This window comes from Pituophis catenifer, unplaced genomic scaffold (assembly GCF_029215685.1).
Source record: "Pituophis catenifer annectens isolate HBS135680 unplaced genomic scaffold, rPitCat1.0.hap2 SCAF_1, whole genome shotgun sequence".
Lineage (NCBI taxonomy): Eukaryota > Metazoa > Chordata > Lepidosauria > Squamata > Colubridae > Pituophis > Pituophis catenifer.
The window spans coordinates 298,165,237-298,181,273 of NW_027256881.1; the positions used below are offsets into that span (position 1 = coordinate 298,165,237).

Consider the following 16,037-nt stretch of genomic DNA (forward strand, 5'->3'; position numbering starts at 1 on the left):
TTGAATGGACATACAAAATATTTGTTAGATAATCCTCAGATAACGAAAAGGTTGATATGGGTTTTTTCATCAAATAAATAATTGGTTGACAAACGAAATCGGTTGACTAGGGATATGTTCTGAGCATTTATATGATGTAGACTCTCTCTCTCTCTCTCTCTCTCTCTCTCTCTCTCTCTCTCTCTCTCTCTCTCTCTCTCTTATCTATCTATCTATCTATATCTATCAACCTCAAGCTTGACTCAGCCTTCCAGCCTTCCAAGGTGGGTAAAATGCGGACCCAGATTGTTGGAGGCAATATGCTGACTCTTAGAGAGGGCTGGAAAAGCACTGTGAAGTGGTATATAAGTCTAAGTCCTATTGCTATATCTATATATCTATATCTATAGCTCTGTATGTACGCTCATGTTGGTGAGGGTTGGGGTTTTTTTTTTAAGCTTGTATTTTTCTTGATTGTACCACATAGTGGCGATAGAGCTTACGTTCAGCAAAACTATATAAGAACTTTAGAGATGTTGGCAAAGAATTCAGACTTCTCTGGCAAGGAAGGTGGGAATGACTCCAAGAAACAATGGTTAGTACCAGTGAGTGCCTTCACTTGCTTTCTAGTACCTGCCCTAAAGGTTTTCCTTTGGCAGTCACCTACTATTTCCTCTAGCTCTATATACAAGTACAGGATGGAAGTGGCAAAATTAGAAAATGCAGACTAAAAGCTTTTTACAACTTTGGTCTTTTTTTTTTAAATTTGATTTATATGCCGCCCTTCTCCGGAGACTCAGGGCGGCTTACAGTGCGTTAAACAGTAGCCTTATCAAGAATTAATATTAAAGCTGGCCAGGCATAGTAGTGGCATCTCATGATACAAACTTTATAATCGAGATCCTTGATAACACTACATTAATGGTGCAGTAATATCAGTTATATTAAATGTACCTACTAGGGAGAGTAGACTGGGTAGAAACGTATCTGTGAAGAAATAGTATGAGAAGGACTAAACACTCTGTCAAGGCTATTAAAGGTATATGTTTGGCTGTTGGATCTTATGATCAATTTGTTAATTACATCTCTAGGGTAGAAAGCTGTATACGGTATTTTTCGGAGTCTTATAGACGCACTTCTCTCCCCTTAAAAGAGGTTGAAAATTTGGGTGTGTTTTATACTCTGAATGTAGCTTTTTCGAAGTTTTTTTCAGCCCTAACGAGGCGCTAGTGAGTGAAGCATCTCTGTGCTTTGCCTGCTCCCTCCAACTCTCAGCTGTGCTTTAGAAGCTTTTTTTCAGCCCGAACGAGGCCCTAGCAAGTGAAGCGATCTCCGTGCTTTGCCTGCTTTTCTCATTGCTTCTCTCTCCAAAGATCAGCTGTGCATTAAAAACTTTTTTTCAGCCCTAACGAGGCACTAGCGAGTGTCAGCTGTGCTTTAGAAGCTTTTTTTCAGCCCTAACGAGACGCTATGAGTGAAGTGATCTCTGTGCTTTGCCTGCTTTTCTCATTGCTTCTCTCTCCAAAGATCAGCTGTGCTTTAGAGCTGTTTTTTATCCCCAAGCAGGGGATAAAAAGCACATGTGCGTGCTCAAAACCAGCAAACTAATGTGCTGAAACTGACCAGACTAAGGATACCAGACAGATGAATACCTGGTAGGCAGATTTTTTCCCTCCTATTTTCCTTCCCAAAAACCAAGCTGCATCTTATACTCCGAAAAATACGGAATCTCTTGCAATAGCTGATGTGATTTTTAATTAGAACATGAGCTTTTGTTTTCCAATGCGAAAAAATGGTGTATGAGGAAAAATTAGCTAGGAGTTCAAGGTTGAAAGGGAGATAAATTAAGCAACAGAAGCTTGTTCGGAATCTTAAAGAGAACAGTGGAATAAATCTCGTGGTTTGAGGAAACAGGAATGAGAGAAACCTCTGTGAGATGACATGAATTCTCAGAACCAGAATAGCAATAGCACTTAGACTTATACACCACCCCATAGTGCTTTACAGCCCTCTCTAAGCAGTTTACAGAGTCAGCATATTGACCCCAATAATCTGGGTCCTTGTTTTACCAACCTTGGAAGGATGGAAGGCTGAGTCAACCTTGAGCCGGTCAGGAATGAACTCCTGGCAGTGGTAATGCAGAATTAGTCTGCAATACTGCATTCTAACCATTGTAACACCAAATGTCTCCATTCATAGTTGCTATTTTGATTTTTCCATAGATTGTAGATTATAGGTGTGGAAAGTTTTAAGCTTGTGGCCCTACAAAGTGGCACTGAACTGTAATTCCCACAACATCTCACCATTGACTATATTATCTAAGTTCAACAGCATTTAGAAGACCACCAGTATCCTAGCAATTGGGAAGCCAATGATCAGTTGGGTTGATAAACCAGCTTATTCATACTATAGAACATGGAGACCAGTAGCCTAACTGGTTTGCTTGCACTGACATAATTGATTGTCTAGAATGTTTTAAATGACTTGGTTTGATGGCATATCTCTATATATGTGAATAGCTGAATAGCTTGCTAAGCATTAGCTTCTATAACTGCTATATGAATTTTTTATATAATTTGCACAAGCTCTATAGAGTTGATGTATATTTTCCAAAGAAATACTATACACATGATAAACTTTTTCAGTTTGATTGATTGTGGCTGTAATGGTGAGAGGTGAAATTCTGCACAATTAGAGACTAGATTAGAAAAGAATGAGTACCATAACATCTACTTAAAACCATATAATCTAAAAATTAAAGTCTGCAATCTCACACTTTTCATTTTTTAATTTATATCTATTTATATGGTCATCTGTCTTACCAATGAGACTCTGGGTGGCTAACGAGTTAAAATGCAATATAAATACATGTATATTTAGAAAAAATAAAGACACATTTCCCAGCCAAATAACTAAATAAAAGGGCCAAAGTGGCTCTTGAACACGCTATTCACCAATACATGATGCAGAGCTTTTATATATATATATATATATATTGTATAACTATAACTGATTCTTTATCTTCTGACCTCTAGTGATCTTTTAGAATGTCTCACAGGGATTGCCTGTGTGCTTTTAATTGTCTTTTCATAGAACTCTATGAACTTGTTGATTTTAAAAATATGTGCTGAAATCCTCTTGCTGTTGATGACTATACCCCACATCAAATTCCACACTTGCATGATATGAAACTGGAATATACAGAACCATGATAGTGGGATTTCTGGTTGCCTTTTGGTATTTAGCTTTTCAAAGGTTTAAAAAAATACTTTTACTTTTTTGCATGATGAGGAGAACTATAAATGTTTCCAGATTTGTTTTCCAAAGGATCTTTAAACAAAAGATTTTGTTTAAAACTTTACGGTATACGTGCAAAACATTTATTCAGTCACAGGTACTCAACTAATTCTTTAGTTCTTCTCTGTTATGTCTTTTATTGTCTGCACACATTCAGCTGCTTCTTTCTCCTTGAACTAATCATGAAATCTTTCCTGAGCTGAGCACCCCATTTGTGCTACTTTTACTTATAACTTGCAGAGACATGCTGTTAGACTGTGGGAGGAATCCACTACCTTGATCAAAGTCCTGTCAGCAGAACTGAACACTAAACTCTACCAGTTGTATTCTAGGAGTAGTTTTTATATATAGGAGCAAAATGTTAATGATATTTATGAGCAGTGTTGCATTTATTTAGTCTTACTTCCCAATGGCGTGGAATCCGTACTAACTGTTAATCCTTAACTATGGAAGTCCATAGCAAATTCTCATATATAGGGTAACATTTTGAGAGAAAGGAAAAGCAGAGCATAATCTATATTATGAGAATCTGTTCCCCCATTTTCCAGTTTGAGATTGGGAATTAGAATTAAATTGTAGACTTAGGTGGTCCAATGTTAAGCTCTCTAGAGACTGTAGGCATTATGTATTCTTCCTGATCAAGCAGTAATCTGGCAGATACTCTGGAAAATGCCATTGCTTGGTGTTCTGATGTAAAGCCTGAACAGCATCTGCACTGAGTGGAAAGGGGCCCACTTTTGAGGTAAATAGACAAAACTGGCTACTTTCTTTTCCTGTGACAGGCACAGGAAGTCAAGATAAACCAGCTTCACATAGGATAAATCCATTTAGTATATGTAATAAATAGTGTCTGGCATATGAAAACATGCTTTTATATAATATATATATATATATATATATATATATATATATATATATATATATATATATATATATATATAATGTAGCTAGTGTATCGCCATTAATACAAATTCAGAGAGAGTTGCAAAGTCATCTACGAGTTAAATGAGGGAAAGTGGGAGCTTTCAGCACTCCGTGCAGACCATTACATAGGTGATTCAAAGGAGGACAGAAAGGAGGAGACTGGTATATTCCGGTTCAAGCTATAAAAGGTTTCATTGTTTTGACTTTGGGAGTCTGCTTCTGGGTGGGCATAGAAATCCCCCTCCCCGTTATAACACATACCAAAGCTTTGAAGCGGTACAAAACCCTTCCCAGGGGATAACAGGGAAGGTGAGAAGGATCAGAATACATTTTTCAAGTTATTTTTCATGACTGCATTTACACTTCTCTGCATTCATTGAAAGAAAATCTGGAATGGGATTAATTATATTAGAGTACTGCATCACAGGGCCAAGTTTTAATACAAGTGATGAGGTGTTTGAGTAGGTTAGAGAATTTTCTAGGGTAGGTAAGGCCATAAATATGAAGGAAGCATTTCATAGTACTGACTCTGATTAGATTTTTTTATCCCATTGTCGTTATTTGTTAACCAAATTGAAAGAGCACATGGCAGGTTAACTTGAGAACTGTGTTACCACCATAGTATGTTATTGGTTATTCTGTGGAATGAATGGTCTTATGGCTTGTTTGCTTTTTGAATAGTAATTAATTCTGCCTGTGTTTCACTGATCGGTAGGCTTACAAATTTGTGCCATTGAAGCTCCCTCATTCCAACTCTCTCTCTCCCCCTGTCCAGAGGAATGGGACAACTCATCACGTGGCCAACTTGCCACGGCCAACTCACTGTGGGACAACTCGCTGCAGGACAATTCAATAAATACAAAAGTTAAATTAATTTCAATGGAACCATGGCTAATAATAATAAAATGAGTCAATCCAGAAATAAAAGAGTTAACAATAATTTCGATGAAAACGTGGTCACCAATAATAAAAGTAACCGAGTGAAATGATTAATACAGCATTGAATTGCCCCGCCATGAGTTGTCCTGTGGCAAATTAGCTGTGGTGAATGTCACGTGACAAATTAGCCATGGCGAGTTGTCCTAGACTCCTCTCCAGCTACAAGAGTAAATGGAATAATCTAATGTATTGTTTCCCCTTAAAACATGATTTCCTCTTAAAACCACTAGGAAGGTTATTGAAGCAATTAATCATTTTTAGCTCTCATTTGCAGAGAAATTCGAGATTCAGTTTGACTTTTAAATGGTATACCTCATGACAAAACATGTCATTTTTAGTATCTTACACTAGATTCTACAAAGTTTTGGTACTTGAACCCATACTGAGAGAATATATGGAAATTAGCATTTATTCGGCTAAACTCAGGAAATCAGAGATAAGAAGAATTCTTCTTCTGCAGAAGACTTAATTTTGGCTTTGTCCAAAGAGTCTGGCTTTCAGTTATCCTACACATTCTATGCTAAACATTATGCTGAGGAAAAGGAGGGTGAAGTGTGGAGAACTGAAAAGAGAGCACCTGCCTATCAGCATCCAACTAGCAAACTAGACAATCTAATTTCAGTTGTACTCCTTGCAATAATCCCTGAACATTTGCTGAAATCCAAGATTTTATTCAAGGAGATAATAAGTAATTTGTTTAGCTAAGCCAATTATATTAACTTTATTTGAAATTGGTTGCCTTGGCTTGTTTTTTCTCTGTTTCTCTTTTCCCCCAAAACTCTAGAGATTTGGATTCATTAGTTTCTCCATGCACAAGAACGGAATGGTTACACCGCTATCTGCCTTTGGTTTAGGAATGGTATGTTTTGCTAGATTCTGTAATTCAGGGCTTTGGCAGAAAGCTCTATAGCATCTTCCTTTCTATTTATCTTATGGCTGGACTAAAGAAAAATATTAGTGAAAAGGCAAAAAAAGGCCAACCTGGGCAGTTGAGAATGCATAAAGAGATTCAACGTCGGTGATAAAGACTGTATTTTGAGTATCTTTAGTGGGAAACCTTTAAGAAGGAATTTGTCAGTAAAGTACTTTAAAACTTTTCCCTCCTGGGTCCTTAGCATGGTACTAGAGGCCTCAGTATTCTTATGGATGCCAATATTCCCACTCATACTTTTCTTGGTGCCTGTCAGACTCATTGCCTATTTAAATTCATTTTATTCATTTTCACTTTTTAAATTTTCAGTTAAAAATTTGGAAATGAGAATGCTGGAAAGCATCAGCCTCGAATGTAATTGGTACTTAATGCCTCTGTCCCTGACTTAGGTCTCAGAAACATTTTTAGAATTTAAAATGGCAGGGATCTAAAGCTCCCCTTTCAAATGTATCTATCTTCTCAGAAAAACAAAACAAAACAATAAGATGAATTAGTGTCCTGTGAGACTTGGAAATGATATTCTACCAATCTAGCTTCTGATAATTGGATTATTTTCCTTAGTGATTTATATCAGATCTGTCATTTTATGATGATAAAAGTAATGTACTTTCAAAATTCCAGATGTGCACCTAATCACCAAAAGTTGTGAATTCCCAGTATATAGTATGGCCCTTGTTTCTAGAAGATCAAGAATAGAATGTTAAAATGTTTTTGAGAGATAAACAAATTTGCTACTGAAGACTTTGGAAGGTTTAATTGGAACCCATTTCTTCTATATACTTTTTCTCAATCCTGATTCTCTATTTATAAATAATGTGATTGAAGAATCAAATTCTACAATATTGTTTTTAGTCTTTCTACTTAATATTTGGTGTTAGCACTTAGATTACCGTAAGTCTATTTAAAATGAAACAATTATGAGATTATGTTTTCCTTCTCTGAATGCTCTCATATTTGGACTTCGGTATTGGTATACAAATATCGTGAAAACTTGATACTTAATTCTTTTACTCGGCTTTTCTATATATGAGATTACTAGAGCTAACCAAAATATCTAACTATCTTACTATTGGGAAAGAGACTTTCATTAAGTATTTCTGGATATAAAAATCTAGGAGAAGGAGCTGCCTTTTGCTAACTTCTAAACTTACATTAAACTTTAAAGAAAGGTTATAAAGATGAAATAGATATTTGGAAACCTAGGAGAACATCTAAGGAAATCCAATTCTTCATTAGATTTCATACAATTTTCTCTGCACAATCTGCACTATGAGCTGCCAAACCTGGCATAGCTTGCTGAGTGATATAGCCCAGATTGGAATAGGACAATTTGCTGCGGCCAATTTGTTGCGGTCAACTCACCATGGTCAGCTCGCCAGGGCCAATTCGCTGCAGTCAACTCATCACGGCCAACTCCTTGTGGGATAACTTGTCAGGGCCAATTCACTGTGGGATAACTCGCTGCAGAGCAGTTTAAGAATTCAATTTAATTATTTAAAATAAAAAAAATTTAAAACATTTTTTTGTCATGCACATTTCATTTTGTCCCTGTTTTTGCATCCCTTCTTTAATGATTCTATTCCACCATTTCTTTGATATTAGTTAACTCTTGTTCTGCAGTGAGTTGTACCGTTGCAAATTGGCCGTGTTGAGTTGTCCCACAGAGAGTTGGCCATAGCAAGTTGGCCGTGGCAATTTGGCTGTGGCTAGTTGGCCGTGGTTACCTGGCCACGGCAAGTTAGCTGCAGTGAATTGTCATAGATCCATCCCGGATAACTGACTTTCTTAAAACAATTTGTTTCTCTGATCCTATTACAAAGGAGGGCTAGTGGAAGGGTTGACATTATGAAATCTACCTCCATAAGAAGCAATAGAGAAGATGCCCCTGTGTCCAGTTTGTAATGGGAAACCTTTGCCACGGCTGTACTACATTGATGGCAAAATGACTAAATTTTGGTGGTGTTTTTAGATTGGGATGGGGGTGGAGAAGAGAGATTGTAAGGCTGGGAATGATAGTGAATTGCCTCCTGGAACTTTTCTGCTCTCATTCTCACCCTTAACTCCACACATATTAGAGACATCTCTTTCTGTCCATTTCCTTGCCCCCTTTCCAGAAGTATGTGTGACCAGTTGTATCTTAGTTTCTTTTTTAAAACTATTGTTAAAAAAATAAATAATGTAAAGATTGAAACAACTGTGTGATGAACTGGCTAAACCTTTCACATCACAGGCTTAATTTTTGTATTTCCGTTTTCCTTACTTACTTTTTCCTTAAGAAAATCTATTTCTAAATCTTATCTATTTTTGTATTTATTCTTGCTACTTAATCTTTTACTGAGAATTCTCTCAAGTTTTCACTTGATAATATGCATATAGTTTAGATTCAGCTTTCATTTTGACAGGGTGTGCACTGCAAAGTAGTCATTTCTGACATGTGGTGGCTTGGTAATACAGACATAAATTTTGTTTGTGTGGTCTGATTACTTCATTTTTCCTGCTTGGTTGGAATGATGTCTGTTAATCCATGGCAACAGCTGCCAAGATATTGTCTAAGAAGTAAAATCTAATGGCTGTTTTCTTTTGAATAAAGCTTGAGTGACCTGGGCATTCCTGTTGAAAAAATATACACTTTCAAATATTTATTTACTTTGGAAAAGAAGAATCTTTAATTTTATTATTTTTCCTCTAGAAAATATTTTGATGTACAGTACTGGGAGGTTCCTTAACTGTGTTTAGTGAAGTTTCTAGTACAATTTGTTTAATATGTATAGTGAGAAAATTTGAGTCTTATATCTGTCATGGAAGCAGGACAAATGTATTGCATGTTCATGTATGGCAGGAGCACTTTTAAAACTCTATTTGAGTAAAGTAACATGACTTTTTAGAGCAAATGTATATATACACTTATGTGCAGAAACATCACCTAAATGTAAACCATTGCCAGTATCAACATAAGTAAAGTTTTAAAAACAGTATTAATGATCCACAAAGAGGAGATCTACAAAGAGGTAAGAATCAATTAAAAAAAAATACTTATCAGGGCCTTGACTGCAAACCATGAGACAAATTAGAAATTCAATTAGAATTGAAGTAATAAAAGTTGCAGAGTTAGCAAACCTTGTCACATTGTTCATAGGGTAAACCGATCACATAAATCCATATTCTAGCCTTGTTTAGAAATGCTGTTATGCTATCATCTGATATATTTTGTGTTTTGTTTCAGAGCTTTATGGTTTTGATGTTCTCATTGATTCTACTCTCAAGCCTTGGCTGCTGGAGGTGAATCTGTCCCCTTCCCTGGCCTGGTAAGGGAACTGTTGCAGAAGATAGGATGAAATGATTGTCCCCTAAGTAATTTTCTTCTGAATTTGTTTCCTTTGGGGGCAGGAAATATTCTTGATGTTTTTTAAGTGGATCTTTGTTTGGATAAAGGGAAGGGAAGAACAAGTTTGCAAACTGACTATACCTCTGATTAACTTTTTTTATTTCTCAAATTGAGGGATATAATTTATGGATATAATTTAGCCTGTAACACCCACTCCCTTGCTTTGTGCATCAGACATAGAGGGGAGTCTATGTATGCAAGGAGGAATGTTTTTAAATTTTGTTTTTGGTCTCTGAACTACCAGGTCACAAGGAGATACTACTGTACCTATTAGAGATGTACAAAATTTTCTGAATTTAAAATGCCTGGGGTTGAGGTTGAAATGGTTGTTCTGACCTTATCACAAGCATTCTTAGTTTGAAACAGGGCTGTTCTTTTTCCCCCCTCTGAATACTACCAGCACGTCTAGGAGAATATGTTTTGATGTGAAACAGCTGCTTCAAGTTCAAAGTGTTGTGTATACATCTATTACCTGCCATATCTCCTTTTGGCTAAAATGGTAAGAGGCAGGATTGAGCCGAAATAGTTGGGTAGGTAGAGGTCAATGTCTAAGGATAGCTACAGTGTTCATATTTGGCCCTTTCTCAATAACCCGTCTGTTGATTGTGAGCAAGGAGTGGGGGACAGGGTTGGATAAGATTATTTTCCTACCATCTCTGGTTGAATAAACAAAACAGTGAGTGTTGTTTCATTCAAATGATGAATGCAACACCCCCCCCCATTTTTTAAAGGAGGAAAGGGATTAGATTCAGTGTGCAAATAATATTCTGTCCTAAATATTATTTCTTTTTCTATTTCGTTAAGTTAGAAAAGTGAAGTTTATTTTTTTCTAAGAGGGAAAAGGCAGCATTCAATAAAGTCTTTTATCTGAGATCATTAATGTTTAATTTCTTTCTGAATGGAGGTTTATAAGGTATAAATCTCAATCAGATCTATGACTTCATTTGGTCCTGGTTGTAGTGAGTGTTAAAAATTCACTTTTCACCTGTATGTTTTTTTTAGTGATGAATCTATTTTTAGATTCTATTCTCAATATTCAAGAATAAGTGAATGAAACTGGAAAGATCTAAAACATTAAAAAATATACCCTGAATCTTGGAGGAACTCACAGAAAATTGTTCAGAGAGCACTGTTGTTCTATCACAGATATTGTAAGAAATATTTCCAGTTTGGAAATGCTGATTTTCAGTCTAGTAGAACAGAATTCCCCAATCTTTTTGGCTTTGTGTACCAGCGGGGGGAGGAGAGGGGATAGTTCTGCGCGAGTGGTAGGCATGTACACCTGCTGTTCGCGCAAATGGAACACACACACATGCGCTCACCCAACACTTCTGGGGCCCAGTTCTGAACGGCTCAAAGCCTGGAGGTGGATTGTTGCTCGGGGATTGGGCACCCTTATACTGGAACATTAGAAAAGGGAAATCTAAGATTTCTTTAACCTCTGCCCAGAATGTCAAGGCAGAAGGATTTTCATAAAGTTGTGTATGTATGTATGTATGTATGTATTATTATTATTATTATTATTATTATTATTATTATTATTATTATTGTTATTGTTATTGTTATTGTTATTGTTATGTCATATTATCTGCTTAAATAGATGCAAAATTTCTGATTTGGCAGTTCCAAGAATGGGACTTTCCATTCTTAGAATGATAGGTCTTGTACATATCGATTAAACTTTCCTCAAAAATGCAGATTAAAGTGATTAATTGGTTGGTCTTATTTGTTCTCTTGTTCCATGCTGTTAGTGATGCTCCTTTGGATCTGAAAATTAAAGCTAGCATGCTTTCAGATATGTTCACACTTGTAGGTGAGTATCATGTCAATTCTTCTTCAATATTGAGGACCCAGTTTGGGGGGCAATAAGCTGACTTTGTATAAATATATAAAAGTATGAAGGCTATTGCTTAACGCATTGTAAGCCACCCTGAGTCTCCGGAGAAGGGCGGCATATAAATCAAATTAAAAAAAAAATTACATTGCTTTGGGTGACTGTATTTAAAGTCAATATACTGTATAGTCCAGAGCTGATTTGAAATAATGTTTTATATTACGTTCCATATGTGTCAGATTAGCTCTATGTACATATATTTAACTATCGTGTTATGCAAGTACCTTAACCCAATTAAGGTACTTAAGAGTTTCATTTTAGTCCCAATAGGCTGGAGTTTGTTAGAAACTGAATCTTTCCCTACCAACATCAGTTTTATTTAATGTATAGTAGGAACAAAGCAGTCACTTTATAGTTTCTCTTCCAGACTCTAAGACAAAGTACTGGACAGGCCATGTTAAAATCTGTTGTGTGAATCTGGTAAATGCTTTGTAGTAGTATTTGGAATTATTTTGAAAAGTAAAATAAAATAATTAGTGACAGGTACATACAATATTTGTGCAACATATGACAGCACTAAGTTCTGTACATGAAAAAACATTGAATAAATGGTATGATATACCTGTGTCTCTCTCTATATTTAAGATTGACATTTGCATAATGTTTTGGAAAAGTGGCAGATGTGATAATTCTACTTTCTTCTTTCTCCTGCATTTTCCTGCACATGTGGGGTCTGCTTTTTTTCTGGATTAACCAAGTTTGAACCATTACAGTAATATCTAACATTACAAAACATAATCTGCCATGATTGCTGTTAAAATATCTATAAAATGGGAACTAAATATCAACAAAGTTATATTTTAGAGCTGTCACAGCATCCAAGCTTCAGAAATATCTGTCCCTCAAATCTATATACATATACATTCTCATGTCAATCACATCTAGTTTCTCCCTTTTGTATTTCACAGTTCAACATAATAGTTCTTTTTACAAATCCATGCTTACTTTTGGAGAATAAATGTCATTTGTTGTAATGTAAATGTAATAGTGACATAGTTTCTGCAAAGGGCACCCATTTCTGTTACTCAACAATATCTATTATTAAGCAGTGCCCTGGGAAGCATCTATGATAACCCTAGTTTTTAGGTGGTACATTGATGCTATCAGGGCAGTTGATCTATAATTAGATGTCCTTCATGTGACAAATCTTCCTCCCTTCCTCTCTCCAAGGCTTTGTTTGTCAGGATCCAGGTCAGCGGCTAAATCGGACATCTTATTACTCCTCTGAGACAAGGAGAAATCCTTACCAAAAAACTCAAGTAAGGAGAAAAAAGTTAAAACAATGCTTCTGCGATGATATTATTAAATTATGAATTATATTTGCTTGATGATCTTTCTATACTTTTTCTCCTCTGACTACTTTTCTTTCTACATTTAAGCTGTTCTTTAATATAGAGCTTCTCTTTTCTTAACACTTTAGTCATGCATTGTTTCTACTCTATTGGGAAGTAAAGTGATCTCTAGAAGTCCTTTGTGTATCTGAGAGGGTATCATTACTTCTTTATTTGGTGCTCTCAATATTTATGACATTTAAGAGGGAGGGAAGAGGAGTCAAGGTAAGCAGTGAAGTAACAAACTGTGTAGCTGAGTCGGTCACATGGCCTTGGGTATAATAGACACCTGGATTCAATTGTGTGTAGAAGAGGTAACGGGAGCGTCTTAATCGAATGGGTCCCTGTGGGAAATATTGGGTAGAATTCCTGAAAAGAAACTCCCTTTATCCCTAGTGAGTCTTGATTTCTGCTGTATTTCATACCATGTAAAATGATACTAGCACCATAATTGCTGCCATCTACTGTCTGCTTGTTTAGAGCTGCAAGACAGTGCAAAGTCTTTTATGTTTCCCAAAGTCTGAACATAATTTGTGATCTAAATTAAGTTGCCTTTTGTTAATTTCTTAGGGTTTCAAATGTTTCAAATACTATTTGTAACCCAGGATTTACCGTTAGCTATCCTATGTAAAGCTATCATACCTGTAAAAGAAAGCAGTATTATTTATTACATACATTACATATATTATGTATGCTAACTAGGCTTTTCCTGAGCGGTTTACAATCCATTAAAATTAAACAATACAGTTCTCAACAGTTAAAATACATAACAAAACTTGATAATTAAAGGATAATGAAATTAAAACAATAGAAATACCAGCAAGAGCATAGAAGTGTAGAATTAACATTGATTTATTAAAACGTCTGGGAGAATTAAATGCTTTTGCCTAGTGCTGAAAAAATAAAGTCAATGCCAGGTATACTGTATGGAGAGTTACCACTGACAAGATTTGCCTTCAGGTAGCCACTTGGTATTTATTTAGATATTCATTTATTTTTGTGTTTCCCTGAAAATAAGACCCTGTCTTATATTTTTTTGAACCCTGAAATAAACGCTTAGCCTTATTGCCATGCGTTCAAAAACCCAATTGGGCTTATTATCAGGGGATGTCTTATTTTGGGGGAAACAGGATACCTACTTACTTTTGACTAATTATATACTATGAAGTCAATGTCAACTCTTTGCAACCACATAGGTGGATTTTCACCATGACTGTCTGTCCCTAACCTCATCCTTCAAGTCTTCCAGTGGTGCATCCATTGCCACTTTAACTGAGTCAATCCACCTTGTTGCTGATCATTCTTTTTCCTTCCACCTTTCCCAACATTAGAGCCTTCTCCAGAAAAAACGGCTAACTTATTTGATTTATACACTTCCTGACTCTGCAACTCTGGGTGCATACATAAAGCAGTGTAAAACAATGAAATAGAAATAACCACAAAGGGAAAAATAGAATCCAATAAACAATTCATTTTATAAGGAGCCTGCTACCACCCTAGCTCAAGACCTGGAAGAGGCAGGTTTTAAGGGATTGTTTAAAAAAGGTCAAGTGTGTTTGTGGGGTTATATTTATCTTAGGGAGGAGAATGTTTTTCCAGAGAGATGGCTCCATGACACAGAAGACTTGCTATGGAAAGCAAAGCAAAGCAAAGCAAAGCAAAGCCTCCAAAATTGAGTTTGGGGTATAAAAATATATGCAAACAGATTTCTCAGGTAACTGCTCCCAAACTATTAAAATCCTAAGAAGTTAATAGCAGCTCCTAAAAGCAAATAAAAGTTGTACTAAGCTGGTTGCAATGCAGCAGTCTTCTGCAATATTGTTTATTAATTGATGTTTCTAGACCATCTTCAAGGAAACCTCATGAATACCACATTACATGATAGTTCTAAGGCATGGATTATTGTAGAATAGCTATCCTAAATTGGCATAAGGGCATCACTCCACAGAGGACAATTGTGCCTCTAATGGTAAAAATGGATATAGACGCACTCTCAACTAAAACTCGATCCTTTAGGAAGAAAGCAATCCATCTTCGAACCCTCCTGGGCAGGCACAACATCCATTACCAGCACTTCTGGTAATGGAGCTTCAGGGTTTTTTTGCTCTCATCCAGTCCAAGCACTGATTCAGCATTTCCACTATTTTTCTTGGCACTTATAAAAAGCAAGAAAGAGGCCTATATGCTGTCAGCATACTGATGATACCACTTCAGATTTCAGAATGACTTCAATCAACGGCCTTATAGTATGTCAAATACAATTGGGAATAGAATATAATACTGCAAAACCCAATAAATATAAATGCCATGGGACTGAGCAAAAGTCCCCCAGCGTCACTTTTTGGAGATAGCCTCTAGGTAAAACTGGAAACGCTGCAGAGCTGTTGAAGTCAAACCTAACTTGGATAAATTCTCCCCAAAGTTATCTAGGAGGAGAAAAATTACTTCTTCACTTTCATCATCACCACAGAGTTCACAGGTTCAATAATGAACTCTTCTTAGCGTTCAATCTGTATAGTATGAGTTTTCCTCCACCTGCATGCCATATGTTTCTCAGCTCATGCCATTATCTTCAGGTGCCTGCCTACCTTGTTTTTGAAGGACACCTGCACAGTGACAAAGGATACTCAGCAGCAATTGTGAAAACTGCCTGGGTCATTTTTCTTTATTTGATAGTCTCACCCAGGTTCTGACCTCAAAGCACCCAGATAAATGCCAAGAAAACTTTCAAAATCCTCTGGAATCTGTTGTCCTTTGCAGATGGACCTTCCTAATGGGTCCCCAACTATGCCGAAAGGAATATCGATTTGAAGTCTGAATCTCAACAAGAAGTGGTCAAACTCTGACAAAAATAGATTCTTCAGCTCCAGGTTCCAATCCTTGTGACCAACAAGAAAACAAACAAACAAACAAACAAACAAACAAACAAACTGCAAATGAATTGAGAATGTTGCCACATTGCTGCCATGAAACCCTGAGCAACTCCGACCTTGGTATATGGCATGGCTATTTTAATGCTCTAGAATCATCATTTTAGAAGTTTTGGCACCCAATCCAGGATCACCCTTAGACACGAGGACTGCTGGATAGCTGAATAGATGATATATCAACAGAATACAGTTATTTCCTAAGTGCCCAACATCAGAAAAAGCACTGTACATTGGTATTAAAATGGGCAGGAAGACTGGAAAGAAAAAAGGAATTTCAGTAAGCATCTACTTACTGTATTTGATCCTCTAGTTTGTTCAAAAATCATCTCACAAATCTCCAAGCCGTGGTCAGCTATATAAATTAAGTGCTTCTCTCATCTGCAGTCAAATCATAGATGAGAGAGATCTTATTCATTTATTAGCCTGA

General features: G+C 36.3%; 1 protein-coding gene across 1 annotated transcript in view; it reads left to right on the forward strand.

Annotated features, from left to right (window-relative positions):
• The window catches only part of TTLL5 (tubulin tyrosine ligase like 5), a 141,430-nt gene that overhangs the window by 24,051 nt on the left and 101,342 nt on the right, over positions 1 to 16,037 (forward strand). The window contains exons 12-14 of the mRNA XM_070940991.1: positions 9,294 to 9,375; positions 11,207 to 11,268; positions 12,520 to 12,608. Coding sequence (XP_070797092.1) covers positions 9,294 to 9,375; positions 11,207 to 11,268; positions 12,520 to 12,608 — 233 coding nt within the window. The remainder of the gene's footprint in view (positions 1 to 9,293; positions 9,376 to 11,206; positions 11,269 to 12,519; positions 12,609 to 16,037) is intronic.